Below are 17,970 nucleotides of genomic sequence, written 5' to 3'. Positions count from 1 at the left end.
AAACCTATAGTTACTTTCTTAACTTGTCGCTTTTCATTGGATGAATTGATAGGTATATCAAGACCTTTGTGTGTATTTATCGTGAGATATTTTTTAGAGGCCTCTTCAACCTCCATCTGTAGATATGCCTGTGCCAAGTCAATTTTGGTGAAACGTTTCCCTCCGGATAGTGAGGCGAAAATATCTTCTATCCTCGGAAGAGGATACTGTACCGTGTGAAGTCACCTTGAAGTCTCCACAGATGCGAATTTTTCTCTGTTCTTCAGATTTATCATTATTCAACGCTTTCTTCATGACTGGAACGATGGGTGTTGCCCACTCACTCCAATCAATTTTGGATAATACGCCTGCCTTTTCCAAATTCTCCAGCTCTGCCTCGACTGCTGGACGAATTGCGAATGGCACTGGTCTTGCCTTAAAAAACTTGGGAATTGCTGCATCTTCCACTTTTATTGAGGCGGTGATGCCTTTCAAGGTTCCTAATTTCTCTTGAAACACTTCTTTGGCGTTGGCCAAGATGTCTTTTAATCGTTCAGGTATGACGTCATCATCGTTTTTTTTCTTACTGGTCACCGTCAGTGCCTGAATGGAGTGCCAGTCTAAACGTATTTTCCTGATCCATTCACGTCCCAACAGCGGTGGACCACCATCTTGTAGAATGTATAAATACAACTTTTGTATTTCCTTGCCGTTGTATACAACAGGCACCCTTATTTTTCCTTTGGGGTATACTTTCTGCCCCGTATATGTTTTCAAGATAATGGATGTGTCTTTTAAAGGTATATGCGGAAATAGCCGCTCGTAATCCCGTCGATTTATGACGGTCAGAGCTGATCCTGTATCTAGCTCCATTTTAACTGGGGACCCTGCTATCGTGAGGGTAACCCAAATGGTCTGGTAATCATCTTTGGCAATTACATTATGTAATTTGAGACAGCTTAGTCTCTTGTTTTCGGAGTCGCTATCGCTCTTCTGGTCTTCGGAGCTACTGTCCGTCATCATTTGTACCTTTCTGTACTTTTCTTTATTGATTTTTTTTTTCCTGTCTGTGAATTTTTTGTGTCCAGATCGGCATACCCGTGCAATGTGTCCAATCTTTCCACATTGCCTGCATGCTTTGTCCTTGAACCAGCAGTCCCTCTGGTCATGGGTAGATCTGCCGCAGCGATAACATCTCTCAAAACCCTGTGTCATTTCATGGGTGCCGAAGTCCTGTGTCTTTTGTTGTATCTCTGCAGCTCCTCTTGCGGCTGCTTCATATGATACAGCCATACTGAAAACCTTGTCCAGTGTTAAATCTTTTTCAGAAAGCAGCCTTTTCTGTGTTCCTTCACTTAAGAGACCGCAGACGAATTTGTCTCGAAGATATTCTGCTAGTCCTGCCCCGAATTGGCAGTGTTTTGATAGCTTTCTTAATTCGGTGAGGTAATCAGCATTACTTTCATTCTTGTGTTGATTTCTCTTGAAGAATTTGAATCGTTCCGCTATCAGCAGCGGTGTTGGGTTTAAGTGCTCCTGTAGGGTATCAACAATTTCTTTAAAATTCTTGTCCTTTGGTTTGGCTGGAGTGATTAAATTTCGTAACAGCCCGTATGTCTTTGCGCCCATTAGATTTAGCAGTACTGAAGCTTTTTTTTCATCTTCTATTCCATTTGCGGTGCAATATACCTCCACTCTTTCCACATATGTGGTCCAATCCTCTATCTCGTTATCAAAAGCATCAATATTGCCAGACTTAGGCATCCTAGAAATAAAATGGCGCTTCCCGCGCTTCCCCGCCGCTGCTGCCGATGACAACGCTGTTTCCCGCGAATTCCGTTCTTTTTATTTATTTATTTACAGTTGGAGACTCGTTCCCGCCGGACTCTCTCTCTAGGTCTGAACGCCGACCTGCTTGCAGCGCCGGCCGTCTCCCGAGTGCTCCCTCCCCGTCTGTTACTGCTTGCCTCCGCTTTCGCTGCTTGGCCTAGCTGTAGAGCCAGCTGCTGGAGCCCCAGCCCGACGCCCAGGAAGGATTATTGCAGTACCTGCCACCAGCTTGGCTAGCTGGTGAAACCACAGGTTTTTCTTTTTCTTGATTTTTCTTCAACTTTGGACGCCAGAGGAATCGATGTCCTTGAGGTGCTGCCGAATTGTAGGTATGTCTGTTTCCAATTCGTCGCCACTGTTGTGTCTGTGTGTTGATAGAGACACTGAAGACAGGAGTTGGTTTCATAGGTGTTTACTAAACAAAGTCTGGAGGGGAACTAACTGATACAACACAATATACAGGCTTATATAGCCCGAGTGGCCATTACCGGCATTACAGTACACCTGGGGCTCTTAAAGGCACATACACTACACATTCTAGTAAATCTCTTCTGTACCCTATCGAAAGCCTTCATGTCCTTCCTAAAGTGTGGTGACCAGAATTGAACACAGTACTCCAGCTGGAGCTGACCTAGTGTTTTATATAGATTCATCATAACTTCCTATGCCTCTATTTATAAAGCCCAGGATCCATATGCTTTATTAACTGTTTTGTTAACCTGTCCTGCCACCTTCAAAGATTTGTACACCAACACCCCAGGCCTCTCTGTTCTTGCACCCCCTTTAAAATTGTACCATTTAGCATGTATTGTCTCTCCTCATTCTTCCTACAAAAACGTATCACCTCACAATTTTCTGCGTTTAATTTCATCTGCCATGTGCTCACCCATTCCACCAGCCTGTCTATGTCCTCTTTTCAGTTCTGAAAAAGCCATGTCATACAGTAAAGTCAGCATCTCTATCTTGAAAACCACCACGCACACATTGAAGGACTTGAGTCCTAAATTGTCAGTAACTATTGTCACTGCTCATTTATAGCTGTGTGGTAAGTAATAGTGAAAGGTGTATTCTGATTTTTATTTCCACAAGTGGGGTTGACTGACTAATTATGCCATTGTCTTGTGTACTCACCAAATGCAAAGCTTTTGGAGGGTTTTTTTTTAGCCTGAGAAAGTCTGTAGGAAGCCACCTGGCTAAAGGTCACAATACCATTATGAAGTTAAAAAAGTAGAGCAACAATTTTCAAAATTCACTGGTTAACTTTTCATAGATTTAGAAAATGGTACACATTCTGTAATCCTAGTGATAACTCTTATGCTTACAAGCCTTGTTAGCCTGATTAAGAAGCTTTTATTGCAAGAGGCAGCACCTTCAAGATAAAATATTCCCTCTACAAGGGTTACTTGCAATTTAGTGGTTTTCCTAGGCATTCATTTGGTGTCAGCAACAATGTCAACAGCAAGCAATTCGACTGCATCCAACACAAATCAGCATCCAAGCCTAAAGACTTCAATATTAGCCAGTAGTAACATTTCTAAGCTTGTGTGACACTTAAAGGAGACAACTGATCATTTATAGTGCTCTGTGCCTTTGTTGAAAATAGAAGGCCAGCAATTACTGGGAGAATAATGGCCCATTAACGGCACTCACCATTATTAATTCATAAAAAATCCAGAGATTTGCGGCATGGTGTTCAAAGTAAAACAATTCACAGATCAGGGTTATAGAAGAAAGGTTAGAGGAGCTAGATTTCCTTCACCTGACAGCTCCAAATTGCCCTCTAGGCAACTCTGAAGTTCTAACTCTCATTAAATCAGTTGTCTAGTGTGGATTGCAGGAGAGCCGTGCCCTGGTGCCAACTCTCTGTTTTTGCACAACTGGCTGCCTAATCCTGTGGCAGATTCAGTTTCTCGTACGCCTCTGCTCCTCCTGACCTCATCAAAAGAAAATGTACATTTCCTGGTCCGTTTTGTCAGGAGCCTCCAGTGGTCCCTTTAAGGGCTGCTGGTAAGGCCACTCACTGCCTGGTACAAATGGACAGTGAGTCCATGGTGCTTGCTCCACCCATTTGTACCTTAAAATTGCAGTCGGGATTTATGTACATCATAGGATATTACAATTTGCCTATTACAAATAGCCTCCCATCTGAAGCAGGCGGGCACTCTGGCCACCTATCTCAGGACCCTATCCTAAACGTGGCAGTAAGTGACCCGGTACCATTTTTGGGCCACGATTGTCCCGTTTACACCGGGTGGAATAAATTATAATTGGCCCTTCTGTCCCATAGATGGAAGTGATTAGCACTGATTGTTTCTAACTGTTAACTAAATACAGGTGAGATGATCAGTTGGCTTCAAAATTCAACTGCATTTTTTTTGAAGTGGTGAAAGACATTGGGGGGAATTTTAAATAGGTGAGCGGGTGGGGGATTTAACCTGCTTTGTCGGTTTAACTGTGGCCGGATGGAGTTCCCGGGCCTCAGGAATCCCAGCAGCTGTAGTGGGGTGCGGACATCCTCGGGCAGCATTTCTTGTGGGCCAGGATGACCCCCAAGCTTTCCCACCATCAGAACCCCCCCTCCCATACAAGCCTCACCCCCTGGGATCAGACAATTCCCCCCGGGGTCAGGGATCGAAACCCCCGGGATCGCCCCCTGGGGATCGGACCCTTCTCAGGATCAGACAACCCCCCCTCCCCCCGGAGTCGAGGATCAAACCCCCCAAGATCCCTCTCCGGGGATCGGACCCTCCCCAGGATCGGACCCCTCCTGGGGTTGGGAATTGGACCCTCTCCGGATTGGACCCCCTGGGGTCGGGGATCAGACCCCGCCGCCAGTGACGGTGATCAGACCTACCTGGTCCTGTGGCCTTTTCTCCAGTGTTCCCCGCCTGACTGGAAGCCAAGCCTGCCAATCAGGCTGACTTCCGGGCGGGGAACCTGTGAATGGCGTCAGATGTATGTTGTGGAGTTAAATCTCCACAGCGTGCGGGGAAATCCAGACTTCTGGGTTTCCCATGCGTTACTGGATCCCCGTAATTCCAGCGGGCCTACAGTTAAAAATTTTGACCATTCTCTCGCTCTGATCCCAGTCTGTCTTTCTGTCTCTCTTTCTCTCACACAAGTGTAAGTAATAATTATTATTGACCTTTTCTAATAAACAAAACATAGGTGAGATAATAAATTAGCTTCAAAATTCAACTTTAAAAAAATGGAATTTACATTAACATGACTCTCTTCCTCACCCTTTCTCTCTCTCCCCGTCAGCTTACTACATTTTCTGAAGTTTAAAGGAGATGAAACAAAAGCTGCAACAGATGTATAATCAAAATTTTGTCATTTTTTTGTTCTCACACACAAGGACATACAGCTTCTCTTTTTGTTAAGAAAACAGTCAATAGACATTTTACCCCAAAACTTTTGAATTTGTCTTTTTTTTCAAAATATTTGAAGACAAGCTAGTGGTAAGTGCTTGATGCTAAAGAAAGTCATTCCAACAGTCCAGCTGACTGAATGGTACTAAAGCATGCTGAGAAATTAAGTACACTATACATGCTCACACGACCCAATCCAAACTCAGCTCAGAGCCACAGCTTCGGACAAAAATATTAAAGGCAAGCCCAGCCTTTAGAGAGAGGCATTCCAGTAAAAACTTTAGTGAAAGCAATTAAAAGACACAAAATACAAATCAGTTGATATATTTAATCATGTTATTGCAAAATATGTAAATTTGTTGAATTTGTTTTGTTTTTTAAACCCTTATTTTGACCATTAAAAATGTTAGATTCTAAAGAAGCAATAAGGCAGCTGAAAGAAATTTTCAGAAAGTATCTTGAGCATTTGTGGAAACCCAGTGGCCAGATTGTGGAATCACAGATGTTATATACTGTCATTATAAAATAGCAGCCATTGTATGCCACATGGCATGACATCTTTAACTTTGAAAAGGCCTATCACAGTGCCACTAGCAGGAGTAATAGGTACTGCAATGAGTTTTCAGGTACTTATAATGAGTTTTCAATGAAACACACACCCCATGTGTTAAATTTAATACATAAATTACATTGTGCAACTTCTCCTGGACCTTCTGCTAGATGCGCTAACATTATGTTAAGAACATAAGAAATAGGAGCAGGAGTAGGCCATACAGCCCTTCCTGCCTGCTCCACCATTTAATAAGATCATGGCTGATCTTCTACCTCAACTCCACTTTCCTGCCCTATCCCCATATCCCTTGATTCCCTTAGTGCCCAAAAATCTATCGATCTCAGTCTTGAATATACTCATTGATTGAGCAACCACAGCCCTCTGGGGTAGATAATTCCAAAGATTCACAACCCTCTGAGTGAAGAAATTTCTCCTCATCTCAGTCTTAAATAGCTGACCCCTTATCCTGAGGCTATGCCCCCTAATTCTAGACTCCCCAGCCAGGGGAAACAGCCTCTCAGCATCTATCCCATCAAGCCCTCTAAGAATTTTATATGTTTCAAGGATATTACCTCTCATTCTTCTAAACTCCAGAGAATACAGGCCCATTCTACTTCATCTCTCCTCAAAGGATAGCCCTCTCGTCCCAGGATGCAATCTAGTGAACCTTTGTTGAATTCCCTCTAAGGCAAGTATATCCTTCCTTAGGTAAGGAGGCCAAAACTATACACAGTACTCCAGGTGTCTTCTCACCAAGGCCCTATATAATTGCAACAAGACTTCCTTTATCTTATACTCCAACACCCTGGCTAATATTTGCTTTCCTGATTGCTTGCTGTACCTGCGATAAATTCTTTCTGTGATAAATTGTCATAATAGCTGATGGTCAACCTCCTGCACTATAAATGTGATCAAGTTCCTCCATTACAGCAATAACCATTATCTCCAGGAACTGGCCTGAATTTTTCTTTAACTTGGCATTGAGCCATTCTATACAAATCTTGCACATTCCAAAGCTAAATGAACATACTTTTTGACATTTATACCAGTTAAGTGCCTTGATAGCTGCTTGAGAGGGATTAAAGCGTTACTATTACAACTGTATTACGACTAGCTGGTATTTTTTCATTACTACTGTACTCACATTAGATGAAGAGGGGTGGGAGGAGGCTTGTGTAGAGCATAAATGGCAGTATGAACTAGTTGGGCTGATGGGCCTGTTTCTGTGCTGTAAATTTGATGCAACTCTATATAACTATGAAATCACACTTTCACAAATTGCACGTTTTAAAACTGTCACTTCCTACGGCTTCATTAACAGAACATAAATTACGAAGAAAAGTGGGTATTTCTCCAATTTTGTTCTAAACAGAGGGAACAAAATAGCCTAATGGGGTGAAATTGGTCCACACCAATAGCACAAAATAGGCTGATAGCGAATCAGCTGCCTGTGTTACACCACTCCCATTTTCTTCTTTATAGTTTACATTTGCAGGCTTGTATACTTGTTTACAATTCTTTAGTTCAAATACTTTCAAAATGATTTCCACTTCCTGCAATGTTAACACTTTTTTTGCAGTAAGACTTTTGTCAGTTAGCATTGCATATATTTTTGGCTTAATAATGAAAAGTTGTATCTGTTGCAAGGGATTGGTCTGAAATCAATATGGAGTGTGATTGCAGAGGGTTTTGTGTGTATCTGCTCCAAATTCCAAATTTTACACATTCATTTTAACTTGACTTCTTCATCCTGAAATGATTGTTTGGCAAAACGCTATATAATGCAACATTTTGAAAGCTAGCACCTTGATCTGTAGTTGATGCTATCTTGTTCAAATTGAGATGCCTGAGTTATTGAAGATTAACAGGACGTAAAACATGTGGCCTTTAGGATAATGGAGCATGATTATTGTTAATGTTATAAACGAAAGTAGGATCTGATTTCGCAGCATTAAGGGTGAACTTGCCTTTGATCTATATGATCTATATTACACTGAGGTGAATACAAATATTCTGTAAGTGGATTGTGTGTATGTAAATGAGCAGAATTTGATGTTCTAAGCAAAGGGACATGTGCATTTTTTGCCATATGAATGTGCAAAGCATTGATTTCCTAACATAAGACTGAGTTACTTGTTCTGCTTTAATGTTTACAGGAACTTTGGATGATGTCACACTGAAACGAAAAGATGTTGACCAGGACTTTGTCTTGATGTTCAGTGTTGTGGATGAGAATCTGAGTTGGTATCTAGAAGATAATATAAATAAGTACTGCACTATGCCATCTTCAGTTGACAAAGATGATGAAGCTTTTCAGGAAAGCAACAAAATGCATTGTGCGTATTTTTACCTGACTTTCTGCTCATTATTTATCTTGTAGCAGCCTTTATCATTGCTAGGGTAGTGGTTTACAGCCAGGGATCACATGAACAACTTGTATGTGGATGTTATTATGGTCTCTGGATTCAAAGTTGACGGTAGCCTTAGACTAGGATTTGCAGTGATTTTCTATTAATGTTATTTTGATTTATTTACCTGATGTGGGTTAAAAATACAGTAATGTGGGTGCAGAGTGTAATTGATTATTACAGAACAGATTAGTGCAGGTTTCAAGCTGAATCCACCCTGTCTGCAAGTCAGTTTCATCCCACCACAGAACCTCAGACTTTAACTTTGGAATTTTTCATATTGGCCCAGAAATTCGGGTTGGGGGCTTCCCGCGGGTGTAAGCCCCCGACTTGCGCTTACCTAGCGCGCCGGCCGTTGAGCTGTGGGCCCCCGTGGAATTGTGATCCTGGGCCTGCTCCAGCTGCCGGCGCGCAGTGCTTGCGTATCCTGGGGTGCAGTTAGTTCGATGCGTCACCTGGGATCACGTGGGCCATGGGGAGCCAATTGGAGCAGGGAATGCTCCATTCATAAAATTGACAGGAAGAGCTGTCAAAACTGATAAATACTACGGCCCCAAAACATCACTAAATCTTCAAATAATTTTTTTTTTTAAATCACATTTTTTAAATAAACTATAAATTACATGAAATAACTATTTTAAACAATAATTTAAATTTTTGAAAAAAACAATTTTATTTAACGGGGCTAAAAATAAACTTAACTTGCTTTAAAGTATTTAAATTAATAAACCTGTGGAAAAAAATGTTTTAATTTTAATTAATTCACCACTTACCTTGTAAAAAGCAGGCCTTACGCCTGCTTTTTAAATGTGTAACTTCTGGAGACTTACCCTCCCGGGAAAACCTGCAAAAAAAATGAAGATCGATGCGCACGCGCAGCCTCTCCCGCGCACGCGTTCGATCTCTGAACCCATTCTTTCAGGGGAACGGAAGTGCCGGTTTCCCACGCATGCGCATTGCATGCAGGAAACCAGCACTTCCATTGGGCCTACGGGTGAGTACCCCGTGTGTACTCACCCGTGGAGACCCGAATTTCTGGGTCATTGTCCCCTCCCTGTCCTCTGTTTACAACCAGGACATGTCTCTCCTAATCCCTGTCATGCCTATATAACCTGAAATCCCTATGTGACTATTCATATGCACACTTAGCTTGGATCCAAGCCCATTACTACTACCTCCCTTATTTTCTTATGGCCCCTCGGAGGCTATTCTCTCCTGTCTCTGCCCTTCCTGTCTCAGTCATGCCAGCATTTCACTCCAATCTAATCCTCCTCTAATCCTACCCCAAACCATCACTATTCTTCCTCCTCCATAATCTTGAGCTCATCCAAAAATTCTGCTATCCGTGTCCTAACTCACACCATTGGCCCATCACCCCTGTGCTCGCTGACCTACATTGGCTCCCGGTCTAGCAACTCCTCAATTTTAAAATTATCATCCTTGTGTTGAAATCACTCCATGGCCTCGCTCCTCCCTATCTCTGTAATTCCCCTCCAGCTCTACAACCCTCCTCTAACTCTACGTTCCTCCAACTCTGGCCTCTTGTCCATCCCCCTCTTCTTTCACCCCACCATTGGAGGTTGTGCCTTTAGCCATCTAGGCCCTAAGCTCAGGAACTCCTTCCCTAAACCTCTTTACCTGTCCACCTTTCACTCTTCCTTTAAGACGCTCCTTAAAACCTACTTCTGTGAACCCTGTCCTAATGTCTCCTTCATAGGCTCGCTGTCAATTTTTGTCTGAATGATTACGCTCCTGCGAATTGCCTTGGGATGTTTTACTATGTTAAAGGCGCTATATAAATGCAAGTTGTTGTTATTCTTACTCACCTGCCACTGTCCCAGGTTTGAATCCCCCGTCAATAAGCCCACTGCTACCCTCTGTGCCTCTCTAGGCATTCACCACAGGTCCATCGAGTTACCTGTCACTGCCTCCTTACAATCAACAACCTCAACTGCTCCATTCTGCTTTCTCTCCGATCTTCCTGCTGAGTGCACACTGAGGCCTAGAAATTCACTTTGGGGCGGGCAGATCGCTCGCGCCCAAAAGTTAGCGCTGGGCGGGGAGCCATTAGCGATCGTCAGATATTCAGTGTTTGCGCCCCAATTCGGAACCGGGCGCTATACCAGGGTGTGCCCGCCTCCGCTTGGGGCGCTGACACTGAATTTCAGCGCTCTTGGCGCCGCTGCGCCAGCCGCTGCGGAGCGGCAGGCTGCGGTACTGCAGGCCTCCTCCTTCTCTTAAGGGGAAGCTGCCTGCAACGGGGAGATCACCGCTGGAGAGTGCCGGCAAATGAGCCCGGCACCACGGAGAAGTGCCGGGTTCGCGGAAAGCAGCCGGCAATGCCGCCGGGGGGGGGGGGGGGGGGTGGAGGAGGCCGGGGAAGGAGGTGCGGGCAGGCGGCCGCCAAAAAAGCGGCTGGCCGCACCTTCCCCTTTAAAGCGCCCCACTAAGGCTACAGCACGGCCCCGTTTTCTGGTCGCTGTTTGCGGCCGCTTCGGAGGAGGCGGCCGCTACTAAATATGGGCATCGGGCCGGTTTCGGGGCGGAACCGGGGCGCTGCGCACACCGATGACGTCATCGGTGCCGGCGTAGCGCTAACGGCTACCGCCGCCAATACCGCTGCGCTGAATATCAGCGCAAACTCATTTTTGGCGCAGAAGCCCTCTTTAGGCGGTAACTGGCCGCAAAGCTGGCAGCGCCTTAATGAATTTCTAGGCCTGAGTGTCTTCATACCAAGTTTAAAAAATATATATTATGCAAATTTAAAGTGAACATTAAGAGAAATAAAAGCTCTTGTGGTTTATTGGCTGCACTGCAGGACACTTCTTAATGGATCTCTAAATGCATCAAATATATTCATCAATAACATGATGCTGCAGATAAACCTCATGCCCTGCTGCATTTTCCAATGTAGTATAGATAAACTTCATATTTCTGTTCCTTAATTTAGTACAACAGCAGTGTTGTGAGTTAAAACAAATATTAAGCTTTTGAAACTTCAAACTTGAACTTGGCCTACAGTTCTTGAGAGGTTGGAGCCAATTTAAGCTTCTTACGTTCTAATCTTTGGCACCTCTGCTCAATGTTCCCTCTATTTTTTAGTGGGCGGTTCCTTTAAACTTGCTGCACCACACGCACGGTATCTTAATTGGGAACAGCTTGTGAGCCGCCTGTACGGTATCGTCCTGATTACTGTGCATCCGCACAGCTTAGAGGGAACATTGCCTCTGCTATAACTAACCATAATTTCACTTTACACATTCTTAAATCATGGCACAAACTTGGATTTTGAATGAATGAATAAGCAGCAAGGAAAGAAAATCTGTATTTTCAAACTAGTGTTTTAAGGTTTAAAATGTCTCTTTTCAAGGCCTCAGTTTAAACTTTCTGTTTTGACTCCTCAGCTATCAATGGTTATCTTTTTGGAAATTTACCTGGGCTTAACATGTGCAGTGGTCAGTCTATTTCCTGGCACTTGTTTTCAATAGGAAATGAAGTTGATATTCACTCAGCATATTTCCATGGCCAGACCCTCATTAACAAAGGTCATAAAGTGGATGTTATTAGCCTTTTTCCAGCTACCTTTGTCACAGTACAGATGGTTTCCAGAAATGTTGGAAAATGGCTGTTAAGCTGCCAAGTGAATGATCATATTAAAGGTGAGAAGCTGACTTTATGACTTCAACTGAATTGCTTTACATTTTATTTACCAGGAATGCGAAAGAGGATTTAATGGTTGAGAGTTTTTTTTATTAAGATTCTATTGTAATTTATCGTACTGACACTATTTAATTGGATTCCAGGAACCCAGTGACCGTGAGATGGCTCTTGATGTTTATGCTACTAAATCTTATCCTAATGGCAGAATGGTAGGCTTCTTTTTGTTTTCCGTGGCTCTATGGTTTTTCTGCAGGGATAAAGGAGCCAGATTTAGCTGTATAGACAGCAGGAGCGGTCTCACAAATGCTGGTCCCTGGAATCTGATCTCGTATAAAATCAGCTTTAAAACATGCAGGGGTAGATCTTGACTCTGTGCGATAGTGTAAAACGGGTGATAGTGAGTCGGCAGCCCCTTTTCCATCTCTCGATTTTTATTTCCAATGAAGTCAGTGACTATAAAATCTGGGAGAAATGTAAAACAAGCTGCTGATTCGCTATCATCCGTTTTACACTATCTTACAAAGTCAAAATCTACCCTTTACTCTTATTTTTGAATGCTGCAGTGTTTCCTATTGTAAGTATTCACTCGCAGTTATTTTGAAAAGCTCTGGTCTGTGAACAGAATATTTACAGTAATTTATAACGTGTTAATCACAAATGATTCCTATTGCATTTGAATGCATTTACATCCACTATAGAATGGCAGAAAATGATAATTGATTCTAACAAGTTCTACAAACATGAATTTGCCCTTTTATATATGTTCCTTTTTAAGAAAGGATTAAAAATCTGGCCCCGAAATTCCTGGGGTTAGAGAAGGCGTAAATCAAATTTATGCCGTGAGGGGCTATGGAATATGGGCAAGATTCCACCTCATTTAGACCAGATCTTAAAATTTAGGCCCGTAGGGTCCATGGGTGGATCTTCAGCTGTTCTCTACAGCTGCAACCAAGAGTTCCAAAGGTTATGTTGCCTGCCCGGTGCCAGGGTTAAAGACATCTCCTCACGGCTGGAGGAGAACTTGGAGCGGGATGGGGAGGACCCAGTTGTCGTGGTCCACGTAGGAACCAATGACATAGGTAGAACTAGGAATGAGGCTCTGCTGAGGGAGTTTGAGGAGCTACGATCCAAATTAAAAAACAGAACCTCAAAGGTAATAATCTCTGGATTGTTACCTGAGCCACATGCAAATTGGCATAGGGACAAACAGATTAGAGGTTTAAATGCGTGGCTCAAAGAGTGGTGTGGGAGGAAGGGGTTTCAGTTCACTGGCACCAGTATTGGGGAAAGAGGGAGCTGTTCTGCTGGGACAGGCTCCACTTAAACTGGGCTGGGACCAGTGTCCTGGCGAACCGAATAACTAGGACAGTAGACAGGGCTTTAAACTAATGAAGGGGCGAGTGGGAGGATCCAGGAAAGAATAAATATAAAAGCAGCGAGAGAAATGTCAAGGCTCTAGAGCAGAGTAGAGTTTTAGGTGAAAATAAGCAGAGTGGGTCAAGAAGGGACAGAGAGAGTAACAAAGGTAATAAGGCATCAGTGACTAAGGTGACATCAGGGAAAAATAGAAATAAGTCAAAGCTATAGGCACTATATTTGAGTGCGCGAAGCATTCGGAACAAAATAGATGAATTAATAGTGCAGATAGAAATGAATAGGTTTGACCTAATAGCCATTACAGAGATGTGGTTGCAATGTGGCAAGGTTGAGAACTAAATATTCTAGGATGCTTATCTTTTAGAAGAGATAGGCAAAATGGAAAAGGAGGATGGGTAACCCTGATAATAAAGGATGGGATAAAGACAGTAGAGAGAAAGGATCTTAGCTCCGAAAATCAAGAAGTAGAATCAGTTTGGGTGGAGCTAAGAAACAGCAAGGGGCAGAAAACATTGGTGGGAGTTGTTTATAGGCCCCCAAACAGTAGTTGTAATGTAGGGCAGAGTATAAATCAGGAAATTAGAGGCACATGTAACAAGGGTAATGCAGTAATCATGGGGATCTTTACTCTACATAAAGACTTGGCAAACCAAATTTGCAGTAATAGTGTGGAGGACAAATTCATGGAATGTATGCAAGATAGTTTTCTAGATCAATATGTTGAGGAACCAAATAGGGAACAGGCTATTTTAGATCTAGTATTGTGCAACAAGAAAGGGTTAATTAATAACCTTGTAGTAAAGAGGCCCTTAGGGAAGAGTGACCATAATATGATAACATTTTATATTGAGTTTGAAAGTGATTTATTTAAATCCAAAACTATGGTCTTAAATCTAAACAAAGCAAACTATGTAGGTATGAGGGGCGAGTTGGCTAAGGTAGATTGGGAAACTATATTAAAAGGTATGATGGTAGAGAAGCAATGGCTAGCATTTAAAGAATTAATACATAATTTACAACAAATATACATTCCTTTAGGGCACAAAAACCCCACAGGAAAAGTGGCCCAACTGTGGCTAACAAGAGAAGTTAAAGATAGTATTAGATCAAAGAAAGAGGCTTATAATGTTGCCAAAAAGAGTGATAAGCCTGAGGATTGGGAGGATTTTAGAATTCAGCAAAGGAGGACCAAGAAATTGATAAAGAAAGGGAAAATAGAATATGAGAGTAAACTAGCGAGAGACATAAAAAACGACTGTAAAAGCTTTTATTGGTATGTAAAAAGGAAAAGATTAGTGAAAGTAAATGTGGGTCCCTTACAGGCTGAGACAGGAGAAATTATAATGGTGAATAAGGAAATGGCAGAGAAATTAAACAAATACTTGTGTCTGTCTTCACGGAAGAAGACGCAAAAAAACTTCCTGGAAATAGTGGACAACCAAGGGTCTAGCGAGAATGAAGAACTGAAAGAAATTATAGTATTAATAAAAGAATAGTACTGGAGAAATTAATGGGACTGAAAGCCGTTAAATCCCTTGGACCTGATGGCCTACATCCTAGGGTTTTGAAAGAGTTGGCTATAGAGATAGTGGGTGCATTCGTTGTTATTTTCCAAAATTCCATAGATTCTAGAATTGTTCCCACGGATTGGAAGGTAGCAAATGTAACTCCACTATTTAAGAAAGGAGGGAGAGAGAAAACGGGGAGCTACAGACCAGTGAGCCTGATCAGTAGTAGGGAAAATGCTAGAATCTATTATTAAGGACGTGATAACAGGGCACTTAGAAAATAATAATAGGATTGGGCAGAGTCAACACGGATTTATGAAAGGGAAATCGTGTTTGACGAATCTGTTCGAGTTTTTTGAGGTTGTAACTAGCAGAATAGATATAGGGGAACTAGTGGATGTGGTGTATTTGGATTTTCAGAAGGCATTCGATAAGGTGCCACATCAGAGGTTATTAAACAAAATTAGGGCTCATGGGATTGGGGGTAATATACTAGCATGGATTGAGGATTGGTTAATGAACAGAAAGCAGAAAGTAGGACTCAATGGGTCATTTTTGAGTTGGCAGGCTATAACTAGTGGGGTACAGCAAGCAATTAGGAAAGCAAATGGTATGTTGGCCTTTATTACAAAAGGATTTGAGTATAAGAGTAAAGATGTCTTACTGCATTTATATAGGACCCTGGTGAGACCACTCCTGGAGTATTGTGTTCAGTTTTGGTCTCCTTGCCTAAGGAAGGATACACTTGCCATAGAGGGAGTGCAACAAAGGTTCACCAGACTGTTTCCTGGGATGGGGGGATTGTCCTATGAGGAGAGATTGAGTAGACTAGGCCTATATTCTCTAGAGTTTAGAAGAATGAGAGGTGATCGCATTGAAACATACACAATTCTTACAGGGCTTGACAGGGTAGATACAGGGAGGATGTTTCCCCTGGCTGGGGAGTGTAGAACCAGGGGTCACAGTCTTAGATAAAGGGTCGGCCACTTAGGACTGAGATGAGGAGAAATTTCTTCACTCAGAGTGTGGTGAATCTTTGGAATTCTCTACCCCAGAGGGCTGTGGAGGCTCAGTCGTTGAGCATATTCAAGACAGAGATTGATACATTTTGGGATATTAAGTGAATCAAGGGATATGGGGATAGTTCAGGAAAGTGGAGATGAGGTCGAAGATCAGCCATGATCTTATTGAATGGCGGAGCAGGCTCAAGGGGCCAAATGGCCTACTCCTGCTCCTATTTCTTATGTTCTTATGTTCCACTCACCCTCCCATGCCAAGAGGGTATTTCAGGCGTCCCTAGGAAATTGCTCTCTTTATGCATTTGAAACCTCGCATCAGTCCTCAGAGGTCTTCTAAAGACCACAAACCTGCACTAGAGCAAGGTAATCGATCCTGGAGGGGATTCATTAACTTCTCTAGTCAGAGGGGTTCCAGCGGGAGCCAAAGAGTTAAAGAATAATTTTCTTTGGTCCATTTAGGTCTCCGGAAGACTCCACTGTGCCTTGCAAGGGCGGTTCGGCTTGAGGCGGGGCGGCTGCCGCTCATTCACTCTTGCCAAGGTTCTTAAAGAAACCACCTTGCAATGATTCCTATGAGGAATCACTTAGTGTAGACTGCGGTTGAAGGCATCACTGTGATACCTTGCCTGGTTGAATAGCTAGCTGCCACTTGCTGAAAAATGACAATTTGGGTACAGAGGTGTTGTGACAATCATGGCACCATATACCAGCAAGAGGCAGCTTTCTTAGGAGAGAAGGAAACAAAACTGGAGAAAAATTTTGCCTATTTTATTTCTTTTATTGAATTATTGTGGCTTTTAAAATGTAATATTTGTATTCCCTAGTCTTATTTTATTTATTTTCCAGCTGGTATGCAGGCATTGTTTGTTGTGCAGGATTGTGGGCACAATTATTCAGAAACTACACTTACTGGTAGAGAGAGAAAGTACTTTATTGCAGCTGAAATGGAGCGGTGGAAATATGGTCCCACAAACAACAACTTATTTAATGGTCAGCCACTAGATGCGGAAGGAAGGTAATTTTTTAATTAACCAATCTGTGATCTCTAATACTGGTTAAAAATCTGTGTGCACTTCTGATTCTTTAGGATACACCACATCATGGTTAGCGCCCCGAAAAAGTTAGCACCCCGAGAGGGAAGAGGGGCGCTACTGGAAGCGCCCCGTGTCCTTCTTGGGGCACTGTGAGCCAATATTGCGACGCTACATGCCGGAGTGCCATGCGCTGCGGCACATCGCGTCGCGGTACTGCAGGCCTGCCACCCCTTATTAAAGGGGAGGGACCTGGCGCAACATGTCCCGGCGCCCACCTGGGCCACCAGGGATCGGGAGTGCCGGCAAACGAGCCTGGCACTCAAGAGGCGTGCTGAGCTTACGGAGAGCAGCCGGCACCCCGCGGGGGACTTCACGAGGGCCGGGGACAGCAGCGGGGGCAGGTGCTGGCAGGCAGCCAGCAATAAAAATGGCCGCCCGCCACCTCCCCTTTAACTAGCGCCGCCCCGGCCGCAGGTAGGCTTGACCCCGGTGGACATAGTGTCTGGCGGTAAGTCGGGTGGGGGGCACCACCCAATAATACAGCCGGGGCGCGAGCTGGGCGGGCAGCGCAGTGCCGCGCGGCACTAACGGTTAGCGCCACCACTAACCTCACGCTGAATTTCGCGGGAGGCGTTAGCGGTGCCGCGCCCAGGCGCTAGTTGATTTGCGCCCCGTTAGCGCCCTCTTAGGACGCTAACAGGAGGCGCAAATCAACCGAATTTAGCCCCCCATATACTTAACTAATTTATAAACAAAAATACATCTTTGCTACTAATACAGGTAACCGTCAATAACTTTTGCATAGGAACATAGGAACAGGAGTAGGCCATTTAGCCCCTTGAGCCTGTTCCGCCATTCAGTGAGATCATGGCTGATCTGTGATCTAACTCCAAATACCCGCCTTTGCCCCATATCCCTTAATACCTTTGGTTAACAAAAACCTATCAATTTCAGATTTAAAATTAACAATTGATCTAGCACCAATTGGCATTTGTGGAAGAGAGTTCCAAACTTCTACCACCCTTTGCATGCAGTAGACTCCACAACCAGCGGAAATAGTTTTTCTCTATCTACCCTATCTGTCCCCCTGAATATCTTGAAAACTTCAATCAAATCACCCCTAACCTTCTAAATTCTAGGGAATACAATCCTAGTTTGTGTAATCTTTCCTCGTAATTTAACCCTTCGAGTCCCAGTATCATTCTGGTAAATCAACGCTGCACTTCCTCCA

The 17,970-nt window shown here is 43.4% G+C and overlaps 1 protein-coding gene across 1 annotated transcript in view; it reads left to right on the top strand.

The window, feature by feature from the left end:
* The window catches only part of LOC147111674 (ferroxidase HEPHL1-like), a 135,221-nt gene that overhangs the window by 42,530 nt on the left and 74,721 nt on the right, over positions 1 to 17,970 (top strand). The window contains exons 4-6 of the mRNA XM_085998780.1: positions 7,890 to 8,069; positions 11,546 to 11,800; positions 16,552 to 16,720. Of these exons, the coding sequence (XP_085854906.1) occupies positions 7,890 to 8,069; positions 11,546 to 11,800; positions 16,552 to 16,720 (604 nt within the window). The remainder of the gene's footprint in view (positions 1 to 7,889; positions 8,070 to 11,545; positions 11,801 to 16,551; positions 16,721 to 17,970) is intronic.

This window comes from Somniosus microcephalus, chromosome 10 (genome assembly GCF_052327205.1).
Source record: "Somniosus microcephalus isolate GS21.2 chromosome 10, FLI_Smic_1.0, whole genome shotgun sequence".
In the NCBI taxonomy this organism is placed as follows: Eukaryota; Metazoa; Chordata; class Chondrichthyes; order Squaliformes; family Somniosidae; genus Somniosus; species Somniosus microcephalus.
The sequence above is the reverse complement of the archived record's forward strand: the minus strand, read 5'-3'. Positions and strand labels throughout refer to the sequence as shown.